Raw genomic sequence first — 20,888 nt, forward strand, 5'->3', positions numbered from 1 at the left:
CTGAGAAGAATAACCCACTCACACCCACCCACACTGCCCTCTCCAATAACCGCTGACCAGACGAAGCTCCGTGAATCCACACACACTGTGGCGTTATTGTAAGGGTCCGAGAAGCTTAACCCTCTCTTGGGCGCACCTGATATAGCTAATCAATTATGTATTTATGTAATAGCTAACCAAAACATCTTTTTTACATATAAAATAAATACAAGTATAAGTATTTTTTACACACTTTCTATTCCAAGTGTAAAATATTGTGGTTTGCGGATGGGAGGGATTAGGATAAATGATGTGCATTCTTTAATGCATCCATATTTTGGGGACGTACGCTTTTGAGGATCAGAAGGAAGTATAGACTACTTTAAGATATCAAACTGTTTGATATCTTAAAGTAGTCTACAATCTCTTCTGAGAAAGTTTGTGTCTGAAATCAAACTGTTGCTATACAACTGCACACCCTAATATTAAAGCAACCTTTTTTCATGTGCTGCAGGGCAAGTAAACATTAGCTTGTAGCACCGGCTGTTGTCAAGATGAATGATCAAAATGTATAACAGATAGAGATAAGTATAGGTCTATGAATGCAGTTGACCACTTTGAATGCAATAAGAGGACAGTGTTTAGAAACGTGAATAGGCTTTTACCTCCGTCATGTCCTACAACATGTACAGTAACCACAGTGACCATGAAAAAGATGCTCAAATGTGATTGGTTAAACTGATTTATTCGTAGGCTACGGCCGTCAAAAATCAACCTAGGTGAAAAATGTATGTTTTTGCAATACTACATTGAGGCGTATGTGTAGGCTACAGTCCCACTGACTAAATATTGCTTTGAATTTAAAAGGATCTTTACGTATAAGCTATGATCTATGCTTTTACATTAACAGACTAAGTTACTCAATGCAATTCATAGATCTATCAATGAACCTCAACCATCCAGAACACTAGCAACTGTGAATAACCCCCTAGCAACCATCGAGAACACCCAGGAAGCAGCATAACAGTCACTATAAAACCACAGCACTACGTCACTCTTCTGTACATTTCCAATTCACCAGGTAAAAATTGTTTTTGCCAAGCTGCACAATACAATTTCTTCTGAAGTTGTACTTTTTCTGGTTTATGATTGCTATTGTTTTAAACCAGGGGGCCGCTGCTCTGAATGCAAAGGCTTGTGGAGGCTGCAGTTCACTTATTGTTCAAAGGGGTCAGTAACGAGAAGGAATTTCTGTCTCTTTAAATATGAAAATATAATTGTATCATTGCAGTAAAAATGGAAGTGAATCCACAACCATTCCATGGATATATCAGTAAACATGCGTTTGCACTGCTGTGAGCGATTCGAAGTGCAATTTTTTACTTGATTATTTCAAAGGCTTGGCAAATAAGCCAATTTCCTATAGTCTTAGCAATACTTACAATTATCTCCACCCAGGATGAGGCCTCCTGAAGAAGGAAAGTCCTCAGCCTGCACCAAAGTCGGGTCCCCAGACGAAGAGATGACCCCCCTGGATGACCTCCCACCACAAACAAAGAACAAGAAGAGGAAAAAGAGGTAGATGGATGGATACAATAGAAACTAGTTTCATATGGCTGTTTCCTCCTGGTGTTTTTATTTTTGGATGCTTTCAGATAGCGTACTTGTGTATTTGATTACTGATGCCATGTCGAGGCATCTGATAACAAGCTGAAACAGGGTATTGGTGTCGATGCAACACTACTCCTGTATGCTGTCATCGTTTCGCTGAAGAAGCAAAACTGCTCCAGTAGTTGCACTGTTACAGATGTATACATGTAGCTCTCTTTTAAAGTAAAATTATAGAAAAAAAGCATGGATGCAAAATGTATTTCCACTTGCACATTTTTTTCTAAAATCACACACATGTATGGGTACACAAACAAACTCACCTACTCCCTATCTCTCTCTCTCTCACTCTCTCTCACTATGTCCCTCTTTCGCTCACTGTCCCACCTTCTCTCGTTCTTGCGCGCTGTCTCTCCCTCTCTTCCTAACTCCCTCTCTCTCTGTCTCTTACACCCATGTTTGTGTGTGTATACATGCATCTGTGGTTGTGAGGCAGTTTAACAAGCAATCGCTTTACTGCTTTGTGTGGTGCACACCTACTTTTATTGCTCTAGACCACAGTGAGAGAGTAAGATGGAGACACACATACACTCACACAGACACACACACAGACACACACTCACACACAGATGGGGGAATGGAGTGAGAGTGAAATGGAATGAGACAGAAGGGAAGTGACGGAGAGAAAGGCTCAAGATTTTAATTGAAGTCATGGTTGTGTGACCTAAGAAGGAATCCATTCCCCTGTCTGTGTGTGTGTGTGTGTGTGTGTGTGTGTCTGTGTGTGTTTGTGTGTGTGTGCACAGCCGCTTGTCGTCAGCTGTACCGTAGCTTACCGTGTTTTTCATTAGGGTGATGGTAATCTAGGATGAGTGCAGCACTGAATGGAGATTTAGATCTGTCATCACTACAATCATAAACAAGTTGAATGCGTAGAACCAATAAGTCTGTGTTTGTGTGTGTGTGTGTGTGTGTGTGTGTGTGTGTGTGTGTGTGTGTGTGTGTGTGTGTGTGTGTGTGTGTGTTTAAGCTTCAGAGTGCCAACATATCTGCTTTGGACAAAAACATCTTTTTACCCCAAGTCAGTTTACATTGGTCCTATTCATTTGGAGTCATGAGTGGATTTGTTGGTTCAGCAGTTGAATGTGTCCAGGTTTTTTTAATCATACCCCTCACATGTCTTGTAAATTTGGATGCCGCATGGATGAAAAGAATAGTACATAAATACATAATTGAAAGCACATCAAAAAGTGAATCATTCCATATCAGAAAGAACTACAAACCAGTGGTGACCATAGATACTGCTGTTTTTGCGAAACTCAAGTTTGCACTGTAGTAAACAATTTACCACAGCAGGTGGCAGTACCTACACTCGGATAAAGAGTCCCTTCCTAAGAGGACTTAGCATTGGACACAGGGATTTCCAAAGGGATATTTAGCCTATATCGCTTAAGATTCCATACAGACCAATGCAACTGCTTCATGCACAAAAAGATCATCAGACAAATACAAAAATAAATGCGGCCAATAAATGCGACCAATGCCACTGCTGCCTGACCCACCTGCTGTTTGTCACACACACACACACACACACACACACACACACACACACACACACACACACACACACACACACACACACACACACACACACACACACACACACACACACACACACACACCTCAGTATATACAGTCAGTTGTTGTTTTCTCCTCTGGTCTGGTGGTCTTCTTTCTGTCTTGTTTTCCAGATGACTCTCTATCAACATGGTGAACTGCAGGTACGAAAGTGGTGAGTAACATTGTGTGTTTTTTTTTAATCTGCAGTAGATTGGCACCAATACACACACCCCCAGCCAAAGCAAACTAGAACCCTATGCTGCACCGGTTTCAGTTCTAGCTACAGCCCAGCTCCCAGCCTATGGCCTGTGAAAACCTTGGATCCTTTTATTTTTGGCCCACTGACTGCTCCGATTCAACTAGGGGAATACAAAGCAAACATAACATCCAACTAAGAATGGCGGGTGGCGAACCTGGATGGCTGTTTAACCACTTTTTTCATGTAATTTTTAAAAACGATTTCTTAACTTACTATCGATTACAGTTTGTCTTATGTTGTCTTGTTACCTATTGAGGTACTCACTGACTGCTCTCTGAGCGTTTGGCTGTTTCAGTTAGTGACCATATAGGTAGTTCGTTGAGTGTCTGTTTAGTGGCCTGACAGTTGGCAACACGCTGGCCGGCCGTTTTTAGCTTGTGTTAAGAGTCTGGGCAGGCTTTGCGATGTCGAGCTAAAAGGTATTCTTTATTAGCCTATAAAAGACAACCGCTCGGCTGGCAGGCCCCTGTAGTCTACCCCTGTGTCCGTGTGTGTGTGTGTCTGTGTGTGTGTGTGTGTGTGTGTGTGTGGGGGGGGGGGGCGTGCTCCAGCGGGGTTTGTGTGTCTGTCTGCCTGAATGAGAGGAAAACAAAAATACGGTCTCTCTTATTCTCCAGAGTATTGGGAGAGCTCTCTACCACACACACTCACACAGACATACACAAACACACACACCCACGCACACACACACACAAACACACTCACACACACACACACACATAAGCACACACACACACACACACACACGCACACGCACACGCACACACACCAGGATCCCTTCCAGTGCTCATAAATCAGTAGGGCTGCTGTGGCAGAGTGTCTAGTCTAGTTGTATTGATTGAGGTTTAAATAAATCTCACTAGATTAGTGACAACGGCCGGTGTCAGTTCCTCTTCTGCTTTCACCACAAATCACCAATAATGCAGATAGTGTTTAGATATTTACTGAAAACTATGTCTGGTTTGCAAAACATTATTATTTACGAATGTGTAAATATTTGCCGTATATGTGATTGTTTGGTAGCCAGTTGCCACTTCTAAATGTGCAGTAGAAAGCATGCAATGGTTGCCACACTTTTATGGGTATTTTGGTTTGCTTGTAATGTAAGAGTCCGATCTTGTGAGATTGCAGATTCTGTGTTAAATTGCAAAAGCTAAGTGTGTTGTTTTCCGAAAATATAAGTTTTTAAATTGATGCAATGTTGAGAATGTATGGACATCTTTCATTGTTATTTTGGGAGCTTAATTTGTATATGCATGAATAGCTATAAATTGGGAATGTGTGAACAGGTTGAAATTTTACTTAACAAAATAGAACTTTCCTTCTACTATAAATGTATTCATGACTATAACTAACCTTAGTTCATTCTTGTTATTTTCTCAAACCACAGAGCTCGCTCTCAGTGCTCTGAATGCACAAGCTTGTGCAAACTCCAGTTCACTCACCGGCCAAAGGGGCCAGTAATGAGAAGGAACTCCTGGTTATATGCAGTACATAAAAAAACAATGCAATATATATAAGGGCCTAATTCAGCAGTTGAATCATTTCAAAATACATATTATCTTGCAAATAGCATTCTATTCACTTCCAAATTATGCTAGTGTTGAGATTCAGATTCAGCCAAAGTCTTAATTCCAATATTCACAAGCAACAAGCCACACTTTCAGCCACAATTGGTTTCCTGTCTGGACTGGTTTAAAGTTGCCTGTGGTGTGCAGTTGAGTGTTGATTGCACATCATTGGCTCCATAAAACATGTTAAATAAAAATGTGGACCATATCCCGCAAACTCAAACTGATGGCTGTCACACTAGTGAATAAAAAGGACGACAAATACAAGTTTTCACTGGAGCTTTGTTTGCAGCGATTTAATAAACAATAAAGGTTTCCAGGTCTGATTGACTAGATAATGGACATGTTGTGGATCAAATGCATGATTTTATGGAATTGTCTATTGGTCAATGCCTTCTACAAATACTTGTTCGCAAATACTGATAAAAGTGTGTTTTTGTGTGTGTTAATGTGTGTGTGTGACAGTGCGTCGCACATCGTACCGTTTTGGCCTGCGAGAATCGTTGGAAGGCGAGGACTTTAACCTGTACTGGACTGACACCAGCGTCACCCTGGACAGACTGGTCGGCATCAAACCCTACCAGGTAACAGACGGGATGTCCAGGAGCGGTACATGCCCCCTGGCTCCGGGATGACAAGGGCACCTAAAAAACCTCAAGAATTAAGGGGCCCCAGAGGCTACTGGCCCATGGACTCTCTCTTTTCATGCCTGCTGCACGTCATATTTATATTTCATGCATACCCTACTTACAAGGGCCTACGTAGTACATAGAAAACTCACCCGCGGCCGTGATATGTTTTCTTACTGTTCTCTGCAGCCCCAATGGTATAAAAATGAGCTGATATAAAGTCTAGCCAATTTAATCGCATGTTTTAAAGCTGGCCAGCGATATATCTTTCTTTGCTATCGTAGATTTGTCGTAATGTATCAAATATTATTTTTTTGCTACGCGTAATTATTGTTGCTACGCGTAAAATATGTCGAACCATCACATGTCTGGTACAAGGGCGGCCCCAGGAGCCAGAGCCCAGGGGCCCGCCCCAGCTCTCAGCGGCCCTGTCTGACGAATAGCTGTGGCTTTTTTAACATACATTTACATTCAAATAATCAAACCTACAATATCTTTTCAGTACGTAAAACTCAAGTTAATATTTTAGTCATATTTGAGAAGGTTTCAATATGACGGTAGAAGGTCTTAATTACGGTCTCTCTCGCTCTCTCTCTTGGTTGCTCTCGCTCACGCTCTCTCTCTCTCTCTCTCTCCCTCTCTCTCTCCCTCTCTCCCTCCCTCCCTCTCTCTCTCCCTCTCCTTCTCCTCTCCCTCTCCCTCTCTCTCGCTCCCTCTCCCTCTCCCTCTCTCTCACTCCCTCTCCCTCTCCCTCTCTCTCGCTCCCTCTCCCTCTCCCTCCCTCTCTCTCTCCCTCTCCCTCTCCCTCTCCCTCTCTCTCGCTCCCTCTCCCTCTCCCTCCCTCTCCCTCTCCCTCTCCCTCTCTCCCTCCCTCTCCCTCTCCCTCTCCCTCTCCCTCCCTCTCTCTCTCCCTCTCCTTCTCCTCTCCCTCTCCCTCTCTCTCGCTCCCTCTCCCTCTCCCTCTCTCTCCCTCCCTCTCTCTCTCCCTCTCCCTCTCCCTCTCCCTCTCTCCCTCCCTCTCCCTCTCCCTCTCCCTCTCCCTCTCCTCTGCGTGCTACGGGTGCAGAAGGTCAACCACTTCCCTGGCATGATGGAGGTGTGCAGGAAGGACATGCTGGCCAGGAACCTCAACCGCATGGCCAAGAGGTTCCCCAAAGACTACAGTTTCTTCCCCCACACCTGGTGCCTGCCAGCAGAGTAAGATATACTTTTTACAGCCATCAACTGATTACGCAGATGCTCTTTATCCAAGTAGGCTTGGTGAAAGAACTTTCGTATCCTTTTTGACGTACACGTCATTAGGGAGCAGGTAAGAGGTCATTCATCTTAAGGCTGTGGAAAATTGGAAATCGAGCAAGGTACCAGTTTGTTTCGGCAGGGAGTCAAACACCGTTGATCACTTCACTATGCTGAAATAATAGGGTAAGAACTAAAGGAAAATAAAGGTAAAGGCACCACTGGTATGCCTTTGTTTCATCGCTGTCCCTCCCCCTTGTCTCCATCAGTTACAGTGACTTCCAGGCATATGCACGAGCGAAGAGGCACAAGACGTTTATCTGCAAGCCGGACTCGGGGAGTCAAGGCAAGGGGATATTCCTGGTCAAGTCTGCCAGGGAGGTTCCCCATGGAGAGCACATCATCTGCCAGCTTTACATAGCCAAGGTGTGAACACATGCTTTACCTACCATCACAGAGGCATTTATGCTGGGTTTTGTTCTTCATTTTTTCTTCTATGCATTTCAGCACCAGCACTCCTTTGAACTCTTGGCTTTTAAGGAGTCAACAGTCCCTTTACTTAGCGCAGCGTAGGAAAATAAACAGTATGGGTGTAAACTAAATCACTTCCCGGTTTGCTTTCTGTCTATTCTATCTCCAGTGCAGTAACTCTTAGATACTTACACTTTCATCCCAAAAGGGTTTGATCAATGCGTGCTGACGTGTGCTGGTCTTGGACCAATTGCAATATAAGTACAAATGAAAAGTTTATACTCCATACAAACATTGAAAAAAATGAAATCAATAGCAGAGATTTTTTTTTTTATCCATTAACAGCTGTTGGAAGTGAGTCAGAGTTGGGATGGCTGAGGGAATGTCTATGTTATGACCTCATATGAAATGCTTTGCAATATTTATGGTTGTATTAATTTGAATTGCCAACCACATTTGAAACCAGCTGTAGAATGTTTTACACTACAACAGACAACAAAGTGGAAAACCAACATGCTCGATCTGTAAGTCAAAGCAGCATAGTAGCCCACCATAATCAGCAGTGGACAGTTCACACACAGAAAGCTGGTTTATTCTTAATCAGGAGATGATTTATTGTTGACCGAGGCCACAGCCTTGTTCCGGGGAGACAATAGAACAAGGCACTTGAACTCTATAACACAGACAGACAGACAGACAGACAGACAGACAGACAGACAGACAGACTGCAGCTAGGACCCAAATGCAAATGAGAAGAAGGACTCTGTGGAAACGTCTCAGCAGGAGATTTATTCCCTTGGCAAAACAAAACAAACACTACAGCCAACAAGGCTTCAACTGTGGGGTTCTGCTGCTTGGCTTTGGGGCTATATAAGTCAGATATTCTTGTGCCTAGCTATGCTTTCTGCGTTTGCGATACACAGAAAATACATTGAAAGTTCTAAAATGTAATTATCTCTATAGTGTGAGTCAACTGAGGAAAACCCTTGCTGCTGTGAGGATTGTGGCTTCCATTAAAATATTATTTGGAGTCGGAAAAGAATAGGGAAATGTGTAGACTGCTGTCAAAGTCAAATGGGGTTTGAGTTTGGTCCTCTGTGTGTACATGTGTACATCCCACATGTGTAACTCTGACTTCCCTCACAGCCACTGATCATTGACGGCTATAAGTTTGACCTGAGGCTCTACGTGCTGGTGACCTCCTGCGACCCCTTCCACATCTTCATCTACAAGGAAGGGCTGGCCCGCTTCTGCACCAGTCAATACTGCCAGCCTGCTAAGACTAATATGGTAAGAAACACACAATCACGCTAGGTTTATTTAGTTCAATCTGGAATTGAGATGCCCCGTCTCAACAGAAACATGGGAAAGGAAATTCATTAAATTGATTAACACCTTTAATGTTTGAGCCTTTGCTAAAAATATATATATTAAAGAAAAAGAGATGTTTGTGTGTGTGCGTGTCGTCTGTAGGTGTGTGTGTGTGTGTGTGTGTGTGTGTGTGTGTGTGTGTGTGTGTGTGTGTGTGTGTTTGTGTGTTTGTGCTCAGGTGTGTTGGTGTTTGTGTGTTTGTGCGTGTGTGTGTGTGTGTGTGTGTTAGGCAGCAGTTTTATGTATTCTGCAGTGAGTACTGACCTTGGCTTTAACACGTTTTCTGTCATATCTGGGACAAGATGTTCTGTTCCCTATATAAGTCCCAGCTCAGGTATGAACCCCCAGTCTCTCGTCACTATAACAGCTCCAAGTTATCCCATCCTGCCAGTTATTTGCATTGATGTACTTCTTTTCCACTGGATTACTACAGTCAAGGCCCAAGTACAAGCTCTTTAACTACTTAAAGGTATCAGCGATTCTAGGCTGAAACATAAATGATCACATTCATCTGATCTTTCCTCACGATCCGCTAGCTGCTCGCCCTATAAGCAGGCCATCAAAAACCTGTGTCTCTGTAGGCTGCCTATGCTCCAAGATCGTACACGAAAACAAATGGCACTACCACCAACCACTCAAAACCAAAATAAATAGTTGTCCAACCAATCACCGACATGATCCTTTTTACTGAATGCACGAAACAAGGAAGGAAACAGCGAGCTGGCTCTGTTTGTTTGGGATCTCGCTTCAAATACCAACAGAAGTAACGTCACCCAACATCGCTGATACATCCTTTCAAAGTGGACAACCGAAATATGTAATTGACTTCTTATTATGTTATTAAGGGTTATCAAGGTGTGCAATAAGCGTTGTACAATTATATTCCTTGGAATCCATTGCTATGTCACGTAATTTCGCTCTACTGATTTCCTTCTATTACTTCAAGTTGATTGAATAAGTCAATTCTATTTTCCCTTCTGGCTACATAGCCAAGCAGGGGACCGATTACCGAACACTCCTGTGTCCGAGCTGGAGTACTCACATTATGGCCACGGTGCTTGGGTACGCCATATCTGAACTTTAGGAAGTGCAGTTTACACAAACAGCTCAGTCTTTCCAAGACGTATTATCTTAGCTTATTAGCTGACTTCGAGATGTATGCTAAAATACTTTTTAACATTTTCCTGAAAGATATTCAGTATTTTTTTAGTGGATGCATCCCTCTGTGTTGTTTTGGATACTTTACACTTTTAGATCCTCATCACTACAAACCACTTTGTACATACAATATTTAACTCATTTTTTGCCAACGCACATTTGTGTCATTGAATAAAAGTGATGATAGTTGAATAATAATAACATCTAAAAGCTAGGAGATTTATGACTCAGTTGCAACAGAAGCAGTGAGCACCCCTCCTCCACCCCCCTTCTGTCTCCGTCTCCAGGAGAACATCTGCATGCATCTAACCAACTACGCCATTAACAAGCGCAACGAGAACTTTGTGCGTGATGAAAATGCAGGAAGCAAAAGGTAAAGGTTTTTTGCCCAGGTTTCATACTGTTGGTTACTCATTATTTGTCCTATAGCATGCAATTCCAACACGGCCCTAACCTTGTATCAATATTAATATTTTGAAAAACGCAATTTTCAAACGTATACATATATATTTATTTTTTTCTTCTCCATCAGGAAGCTTTCAGCATTGACCCGCCTCTTGCAGGAGAGATCCTGTGACGTCATGAAGCTGTGGCTGGACATCGACGATCTGGTCATCAAGACTCTGGCGTCTGCCCACTCGGTCCTGAGCCACAGCTACCACACCTGCTTCCCCCGCCACGCCCTGCCAGGTGATGCACAGTACAGCTAGTAGACTGGGTCTTGGACCTGGATCTCAGCAAGATTGAAATATGTTTCCTACCTCTTCTGCTACAGGTGCCCCCCTCAAACCCGACACACGCTTCTACTTGTAATTCTATTCTTGTGATTATACTGTACGGTAACCACTACTATTTATCTATATGCTTTCTTTTGCTAACTATTTCATTTTCCAGATTTCTCGATTTAAAAAAACCTGTTCCCATAAGCTCTTTCCACTTCCATTTGAGAGAAGCTTATGTTTTAAAAGGTGTTGTGGGTTTGATTTTCTCTGTCCAGGCTCCAACTCATCTGGAGCCTGTTTTGAGCTGCTGGGTTTCGATGTCTTGCTGGACCAGAAGCTGAAGCCATGGTTACTGGAGGTGAGTGAAAATATAATACTGGACCAATTCAAATTATTATATATATTTTTTCCCTTTTAACTAAAATGATCCAAAAATATTGTCCAGGTCAAAAATACTGAAGTTCTCCTTTAAAGGCTACTCATGTACAATTGACTCTACCTGACTGGGTCTCCAGGTGAACCACTCTCCCAGCTTCACCACCGACTCTGCCCTGGACCGCGAGGTGAAGGACCGCCTGCTGTCCGACACGCTGGTCCTGGTGAACCTGACGGCGTGCGACCGCCGACAGGCTGAGCAGAACCAGCGGCGACAGATTAGAACCAGGCTGCAGCGAGGTCACTGTAGAGAGAGGTATTACTTCTGTTCTACTGTCTCATTCATTTATGTACTGTTCTGTCTGTTGAACTATATCATCCATTTATCTTTTGTTCTGTTTGCTTTACTATGTCATTCATTCATCTACTGTTCTTTTTGTTTTACTATCTCATTCATCCACCTACTTTTCTGTCTGTTCAACTATTCATTCACTCATCACCTTTGTGTCTATATTACTCTTTATTGTCAACTTATGGTCAACACAAATCTATAATTAAATTCTAATTATGTTATTTAGGGTAATCAAGGTGTGCATTAGGCATTGGAAAATGATTGCATTGCAATCTCACACAATTTCAGTCCATCTATTCCTTTCTATTCCTTCACGGCAATTGAAGTGATGGAGCCTATTTTCCCTGCTGGCTGCATAGCCAAATGGGTGACCAATTACTGTACGCTGACATGGCCAAGCCATCAAGCCACTCATCTTCAATGAGTCCCGTCTCGAGGCTGGTAGGCTGTCAATGGTGTAGTTCCCCCATTAGCTTTTAGCAATGACGGACTATAGAGTCATTTTTCTTTTTTATTTCTATGCAGTATTATAATCTAATAGGATTGGGATTCAAAATCTCTATTTCTAGAGTGCCCTGGCCAAGGGAGGGTCCAGCATTCATCAACCTAAAGCTCATATATTATGAGACAACAATATATTTTGCATAAATAATAATAATGGTGCCCAAGTAATGCAGAGTAACAGGGAGTCTCAAGATGATAAACATGGACAGCTCCAGAGGCTACACTTCGTTCCTTCTCAATTGATTTGAAGACGCCTTTGAGAGTTATTGACACTAGGCACTAGGAGAATGTGACGCTCATATTTGTGAGCCAACAGCAACAAGAAATACGACCGGACCAGTCGTCATGCATGCAAATGTGAAATGTATACGGAACAACCTTACGCTTGCAAGGGAGTGAACCTCAGGGCACCCCACCGATCTGTTGCTTTGGGAACCTGAACCCTGCCTTCTTTGTATGCGGAGGATTCCCTTTCATGTGTGCCCTTGTAGACGGCACATCAATGAATCAGCAAGGACACAGACGACTGAAAGGGTTTTATTGTCTAACATGGAGATAATGTATACACTTACAACAGAACTAGATGTTTAGCATATGTAGTTCCTTTAGCGGTCTATTGGTTGTTTGCGTTATTGCATGCAGAAAGACCAACCACCGTTCCTAGTCAACGGGAGCATTTCTGTCTCGTCAAACAAAGTATATCCATAAATAAATTATTTTGGCTCACTCGCACATATACATTATTGATTTTGCCAGTTCCAGTTTGACAGTTTTAAATCATTGAAAAGTTATTAAGGATTTAATATTTATGTTTGCGCTGCTGGTTCGCAAGCCTCCAGCAATGCCTGTACCACATGTGAAAACCAATGGGAGATATCATGGGCATAATTTTTAACGGTAAATGGTTTTGCAACCATTTGGGGGGCCGTGTTGTGGAGGGCCGTGAAGAAAGAGGTTTATTGGCCTTCCACTATGTGAGAACCGCATGTGTTTTTTTCTTCTCTTAATATCTCCATCAGAGATCTACTGTTTTTGCAACGTTTCTAGAGGCGGTTCTCACCGCTCTCGTTGTCCTCATTGCTGACCACCCCCAACACACTACACAACAAGGAACGGTTCTGCCGTTCCTTGTTGTGTACACATACACATTGTGTATGTGTTTTTGTGTGAGTGTGTTTGTGTGTGTGTGTGTTTGTGTGTGTGAAACTGTGTGTCTGTGTGTATATGCGTGTGAGACTGTGTGTTTGTGTGTAGGTGTGTGCAACTGTGTGTGTGTGTGTGTGTTTGTGTGTGTGTGAAACTGTGTGTGCATATGTGGTTGAGACTGTGTGAGACTGTGTGCCTGTGCGACCTTATATGTGTGAAACTGTGTGTGTGTGTGTGTGTGTGTGTGTGTGTGTGTGTGTGTAGCATGGAGGAGCAGGCTGAGGAGGATGCACAGCGGGAACAGAGGGTTCTTCGGTACGAGGACGGCCACCTGGGAGCATACCGGAGGATCTTCCCCAGGGAAGGCGGCGACAAGTACGACAAGTACTTCCTGCACAGCTCCTCGCTGTTCCAGGAGACGGCGGCGTCCCGGGCCAGGGAGAAGTGTACCAGGTAGACACGACGCGCTGCAAATAGCCTCCGCGCGGATGAGGACGGACGCGACACCTGTAGTAGGACTGCTCGTTTGATGGAAAAAGTCATAATCGAGATTATTTTGGTCAATATTGAAATCGTGATTATGCAAAGGATTATTTTTGAGTTTGAAAACATGGTGCATTTAATCTGCGTTTCTCTCCAAAAAAACTATGTGTAACTGAGCACTTTGAAATGTTCCCTTAAAAATGACACCAGATGTTAAAATAGAAAAGGTTCGAAAATATTGTACAAATATGTATTAGCTGTTCTGGACCCAGGGAGAAATATGTATAGTTTCAACTCGATAATATTAGTTTGGAGATCGTTTGACTCAAAAATCGAAATCATGATTAAAGTTAGATTAATTGATCAGCCCTAACTTGTAGTATAGCACACTGATTTGCGATGAGTCGTGATCCCCAGTCACGAATCATGTGCTATACTACAAGTAAAGTACATATACTATTATTAATATTCCTCAACCCAACTTGGTTCTTCATGGTCTGGTCTCTGTATGTATTGGAACACTGGCTTGGTAAAGCTGGCTCCTGAACTTGAGCTCCATTTGAGCTCTTATTGGCCGGCCGCGGTCTACAAACCTCCAGTGGTACGTTAGATACATGTCAGTAGTGGGATTAAGCATCTTGCTCAAGTTACCCTACAGATAGAATGCGGACATTGGGGAGCTAATAAAGAAGCTTTCGGCTCAGTCAACAACCCCAGCCAGCTCACTATCCTACCCCTAACTGTTTATCACAAATATAATGTTTTTCAATGCTTGGTTTTGGACTAGCCAAGTGACTATTTGTAGAGTGCTTGTCACCCACTTGGTGGGTGACAATGCCCTGATCTATGCTCTATCCATTGATTGTCCATGTGGGGGGAGGGATCTTGTTAGGGTTGTAGAACAGATGTTGTCCATCTCACTTTTATTTGCCTTTTATTCCATAGCTAGCAAAAAAGAAAACATGATTCAAACATGCATTTGGATAAATACATTAAATCCACCATCAATGTAGTGCATTAGAAAGAGTTTGATTGGCAATGCAATTTGTAGAGTGCTTGGGAGTGCAGCAGTCCACACACAAACACAGACACACGTGCACGCATGCATGTACATAAACACACACATGCATACACACACACACACACACACACACACTCTGCACATATACAAAACACTTAGTTGCACACTTCTATTTTACTCTTTTTAATCAAAGCATTTTGCTTAATTGCTCTGCGTCTGTGTTGCTTGCTCCGACTGAATGTGCTGCATTGGCATTACCTCTGCATGAATGCCATCGCCAGTGTCTATAAAAATGTAGGCTCACGTCATAAAAAAAGAAATGGATTAGTCTCAATCTTTCTGCTGCTCCCTTTCCTCCGCCGTCCGCCCCGTGCTTTCATCTGACCTTCTTCTGCACCAACGTCCCCAGGATCTCTGGCTATGCCTCTCTCTGTCTCACTATCTCTCCGTCTCCCCCCCCCCACCCCCTCCCCCTCCAGGGAGCAGTTGCAGGAGCTGTATGAGAAGCAGCAGAGCAACCGGACCATCGCGGATCGCTGGCGGGGGCTGCAGGGGGAGTCGGCAGGGGAAAAGAGATGCAGGACCTCTCAGTCGTCCCTGGGTCCGGCCCCCCACCACACGAAAACTTACACGGTGCACGGATCTCCTTCTTTATGAGCTACTGTGTCGCTTCTGTCAGCCCCGGTCATGTCTAGCTCAACTACTACTTTAATGCGCATTGCCTGGGTTAGGGGTTTGATTCCCGCTCGGGCTGTGCCTACAGTATATACAGTCACAGCACTGTGAGAGGCTTTGGATAAATGCGGCCATGAAATGATGTGTTTTTGTATATTTATAAATATTTTTGTGAATGGACTCTTTTCACAATTAGTCAGCAAAGTCAACAGCGGGCTAATTCGTACTATGTGTGTGTGTGTGTGTGTGTGTGTGGCACATTAGCATGCCGGGAGCACTCCACACTTGCTGCCGGCGTTGCCTGCGGCAACAGTCTGCTGGAGGAAAGAGGAAGTAGAGGAGGAGCAGAAGAGACTGCGGGAGTTACGGCTCCGTGAAAACCTAATAAGAAACCTCGGTGTGGCCAAACAGGTCAGCAGCAGTGGCGTACAAAGACAGGTTTTATGGTCGAGGCTGCGTCGGGCCAGCCGTGTAAGGGATAATGTATAGCGGTACATAAACCCTGAAGGGGTTTATGCCACATTAATGACCTGCTTGCTGTACATTATCCCGCTTATTACAAGGCTCCATACTAAATAAATTATTTGTTTGACACAAAATAGAACGACTACAATTTATTTTATTGATTTAAAAATGTATTGATTGCTTCCGCTAAGAAAACATTGGCCCTTAGATACGTTTGGAAATGCCTCCGTAGCAATGGTCTGTTATACATAGCAGTGGTGATAACAATTTATCTGTCATGTGTTGTCTTTGTCCATCCGACAACCATAGACTGTGGAAAATATAGAAGAAGGGTCCTTCATTGCTTAAGATTTTTGAAAACAGAATTCACATCTTTGCAAAATGAGGCCATGAATTCCCTTGCAGTACTCAATGGGAAAAATCAAATTCAATAACTTCCTTTCATCGCTTATAAATTAAACCAAAATAAAACATGTATTTGCTATTTATGAAGCCTGAAACCGCATTTTTCCGGTTGAACAGTGGTGGGTCTTTCAGCATCAAACCTTTGACTTTTACAGGCCGTTAGAGGAACTTACTGTTTTTCGCCCCTGCCAGGGCTTCACAAACAGGCGCTATTGGCTGCCGCTTGCCCCAAACATAACGTTAAAGGTGACATATTATACCACCAGGTGTGAGTGTGATTAGCCGTTACAAGCCGTCTTGAAAATCTGCCTCTTCTGACATCACAAGTGGGCGTGTCCACCTAGATGTATGACAGATAGATGAGCAACGTTTGCTACAGTCCACTAGGTAGGCTGGTAGACTGATTTATCCAGCATACATCTAGATGGACACGCCCACTCGTGATGTCAGAAGAGGCAGATTTTAAAATGGCTTGTAACGGCTAAGCACACTCAAACCTGGTGGTATAATATGTCACCTTTAATGTTGCTTACTTATGTGTTCATTTGTGGCAGTTGTACAACATGTTCCACGACGCGCCGTCCTCCAAACAGGCCAACGCCCCGCTGTCCGTCCTGACCGAATCCCACCTGCTTCTCAGAAGGATGACCACCATGGTAGGACAACCAAGCGCTCAAGCATGGATGGAAATATTCATGAATGAAATGGCGAAAGATAACACTTTCACACTCAATGTTGAGGTGGAAAGATGAGATGAAACTCAACTAGCAAACCCCCCTTGAATAGAGCTATGATAGTGTGATTGAACTGTATCATACATATATGTAACTGATGCACACGTGTGTGAAAATAAACTTCACACACTAAAACACATGTTTTTTAGTTGCATGTGTGTTGCATGTATGTTATATTATCTTAATGCAAGAAACAAGAAAAACAATACAATTGTGGCTCTCCCTGTGTCTCCGTTTCCTCCCAAGCTGGAGCCCTTAAGATCTGATGGAAGGACCTTTCAGATTGTGCCCACTCTGAGCGTCAGTACTGAATGTGGGACGGACTCTGCCTCTCTGAACCCACCATCACATCCAACCTCCAACCATCTGCCCCCAAGCGGTTGCCCCAAGCGGTCCAAGCCCAAGTCTGAGCCAAGCCTTTATCGTCGACAGCAGCAGCAGCATCCTCCCATCAGCACCGACCAGAACCCCCAGCCAGTCCCGCTAAACTCCCAGAACCCCCAGGGTCCGGACCAGGCCATGAGTGAGCCCCCCATCAGAGCTCAGTACCAACCCCACCCGTGGGCCCCCCAGCAGCTGTTCGGCCCAGACTCCCAGGGCCATGCCCAGCTCCGGGTTCCCACTCCAGGCCAGACCCACCCGGGAAACCCCCTACGACCACCAGCCTCCACCACCGTAAGTGAAGTGAAGGGGAATAGGTGTGCGAGGGCCAGGTGCTTTTAGGTCTGCTAGAAGGTCAGAGGAAAGTAGGTCACATTCGGTGCCCAATTTGTTGTGATTGATTTCCTTTGACCCTTCAGGTTTTTGTTTGTTTCAGGCATTGCTTAACGGCTGTGCTGTACAGACCAGTGTAACCGTGAAGGCCAGCAAAAGACATGCCTCACTACCCAGTAAGTCTTACCTGTAGCCTAACCATATCCTGATGGTGACCTCCCAGGGCTCCAGCTTATCTGTTCTCAGATCAGAGTCAAGCACAGTATTGAAAACATTGTTGACGATGCAATGCATCTCTCTCATCCTTCCTGTCCCATCACAGCCAGTGGGTCCTTCTGTAAACTAGGGTCCACGAAGAACAACTTTGCAGTGCGAAGATCTCGTGGCCATACAAACTCATGGCACCCTTCTCAGCTGGTTAGTTTAGAATTATTGTTTTTATTCATGTGACTCATGATAGAGAAGCTGTTTGTTTGATAGCAGTGATAAGGATGATAATGCTGTATTGGGTTGTAATAGACCGTGTGTCGGAAAAAATCACTCATATGCAACCAATCTCTTCTCATCAATAAGATGATGGAAATACAAACTGTTCATTAAGTAGCTTTTTGAATGATTGAAATATTATATATATGTTATTGTACTCAGGTTAGACACAAATGTGACATCGAAAGAAAAGTTGGTTCGACCATTTGTGACTCGGTCGTTCTCCATCAACAGATATGTCCCACAGGCGTCTATAGCGACCTCCACATAGTGTCTGGTCCCGCCCCCATCAATAAACGACCCAGCCAATGTCCAATCAGGCACAGCGAGACCCCCAGATGTGGGTAGGTAGTGTGTTTGTGTGCGCACATGCTATAAAGTGTTCCTCTATCCTCACTAGCAATATACTTTATAACGACAACTCTTTAGTTCTGTTGAACTTTGACCATCTGTATAATTAACGTTCCATATTAATACTCGAAAAGAATCGATCTGAAAGCGTCTGGTGAGCATTCAGAATTTTTGGTTAGAGAAGAGTCTTAAAGGTGACATATTATACCACGAGGTGTGAGTGTGATTAGCCATTACAAGCCGTTTGGTCTTCTGACATCACAAATGGGCGTGTCCACCTAGATGTGTGCTGGATAGAACAGTCTACCACTCTACCCAGTGGATTGTAGCAAACGATGCCCATCTATCCGTCATACATCTAGGTGGACACGCCTAGATGTATTCACTTGTCACTTGTGATGTCAGAAGAGGCAGATTTTCAAGACGGCTTGTAACGGCTAATCACACTCACACCTGGTGGTATAATATGTCACCTTTAAAGGTAGGGTTGAAGCTGATATATGAACTTAAATTTGACTTGTGTAAAAGGCAGTGGAACAATATGTTTTTTAGCCTTTTGCAGAGACAGATTTGTGTTGCTTTCGAATCTCAAATCTTTCGACCACCGTCCAAACCCCCAGCACCAAACGGTGATACCTCCCTGGCCCCATGCTCTGAGGCGCACGGACCAGCATTAGGAAGCAGTTCCAGAGACCTATCGCCGCCCCCCCCCCCCCCGGAAGATGTCCCACAGAGAGAGCGACTTTAAATGAGCCAGAGAGAACCAGGACATCACCAGACCAACTCCACGCAGCTAAATATCTGTGTTTTTATCTTCTTTTTATTTCTTTTTATGTTTATATCTTGGTGGATTTATTAGACAAACATGTTTATTGTTATGTATGCCGGTGGGAAAATAAGTGCTTTAGTTTTAAATAGTTTCATTTTGTTATAAATGAATGAATTTTTTGTACTTATTATGGTATTACTGTGTAGTTGTTGTTGTTTTTATTGTTAGGCTTCTCCAACTCAGGAATGTGTCATTAGAATATCAGGAATTTTGCAACTGATTGATATTCCCCAGTGTTCTGTTGATCTTGCTTCCTGCTGTCAACAACAGGTTTGACCGCAGGATGCATTAAAGTAGTTCTCCTGCACTTTTATAGGCTTTCCAGTGTGGAGGGCTTGAATTGCTTGAGAGGCTGTCTGTGGTCATCTTAGATGTATAGAATACAAATAATAAAAGACCACCGTACTTTTATTAGTAGTCCTTTTGTTTCTCAGTTACATGTCTATATCTTTAAATTTTTATTGTGAACGTAAGTTATGTAATATACTGTGTTACACATTATCTTATGGTCGCAACATGTCAGCAGAATATACCCGTCTGAATATATATATTCAGACGGGCAGGCAACATGGAGAAACAAACCAGATTGAGTTTGTTTTTCGAAATTATCCAATGATAAAAGACTCCCTCCAAAGCAACTCCCCCCAAAAAAGTGACTAGCTCACTAGCTTTAGCAATAGGCCTGCCTAGCTCTGTGTAAGCATCCTCAGGCAGTCGGGCAGGTGGGTAGATGGGAAAGATAAATGGTCAGGATATAAAGTTCAACAAATTTGACAACAAATTATTAATAAATTATTAATTTTATAAATTACCTACTCTTGCTTTAACTATCCAGTTGTACTGGGGCAGGTTTGTGCAATTGCCTAGGGGTGTACCTCTCAGAAAAAACGCGTGACCCATCTGCTCCTTAATGACATGTAGCTTTAATTAACGGCAAGCACTTGTGAAATGTGAATGACTAAATGTTAAATAGTACTCTGGTTTCAGTTGCTTCTCTAGCTAGAGACTGGAGAACGGAGGTTCTTCCCAAGAAGTTAATCTTCTCCTTTCCAGTCCTGTCTGGTCCAGCTTCTCATACACTACTCCCCTTTCCCCTCTAGTAATTAGCTAGAGTCTAGTTTATCATGCTAACCCCAAGTTTAAGGAGACTTATGATATCATGTATCATGTTAACCTGAAATTTGAGTATAGGACAGAATCTAGATTATCAGGCTAACCCTTAGTTTGAGGTTAGACTAGAATCTATTTCATGCTAACCCTTTGAAGATAAGCCATGATTTAGCTTTATCATGCTCACCCTAAATTAGAGGATAGACTATAGTCTAGCTTATCATGGTATCCCATAGTTAGAGGATAAGGCAGAGACTAGTTTATCATGCTAACCCTTAGTTAGAGGATAGGCTAGAGTCTCACAATGCTAACTCCGTTAGCAGGTGAGATATCTCTCGCTTACTTTTGTGCACTGAGCCATCAGAATACATTGACATTCTGGATGTGTGAGGTTGTTGTTGTTAAACCATTACTGTTGGAGGCACTCTGCCTACGACACATACTTCACTTACCTCTGTATTTATTGGTGGGGGTACCTAGGGTTTCTCATTTCCGCTGTATACAAGTGGTTTGCGCTTCTCTTAGCCTTGTAACGTTGTAAGTAGGACATCATTCGCAGGGATAATTTATGCACTGGTAAAGGGCAGAGCGTGTAATGTGCAAACTCTGATCAA

General features: G+C 43.3%; 1 protein-coding gene across 1 annotated transcript; it reads left to right on the forward strand.

Moving 5' to 3' along the window:
- Positions 1 to 1,438: 1,438 nt before the first annotated feature.
- Positions 1,439 to 18,332, forward strand: ttll6 (tubulin tyrosine ligase-like family, member 6; the record flags this gene model as incomplete). Its single annotated transcript, XM_079745887.1, has 18 exons — positions 1,439 to 1,557; positions 3,342 to 3,379; positions 5,503 to 5,621; positions 6,733 to 6,863; positions 7,172 to 7,328; positions 8,520 to 8,663; positions 10,190 to 10,275; positions 10,435 to 10,592; positions 10,900 to 10,982; positions 11,140 to 11,315; positions 13,266 to 13,454; positions 14,985 to 15,138; positions 15,445 to 15,591; positions 16,605 to 16,706; positions 17,031 to 17,459; positions 17,602 to 17,674; positions 17,752 to 17,915; positions 18,219 to 18,332. 18 exons carry the CDS (start codon positions 1,439 to 1,441, stop codon positions 18,330 to 18,332), a joined length of 2,583 nt encoding a protein of 860 aa, XP_079602013.1.
- Positions 18,333 to 20,888: the final 2,556 nt, after the last annotated feature.

Source organism: Pollachius pollachius (genome assembly GCF_949987615.1).
Source record: "Pollachius pollachius genome assembly, chromosome: 11".
NCBI lineage: Eukaryota > Metazoa > Chordata > Actinopteri > Gadiformes > Gadidae > Pollachius > Pollachius pollachius.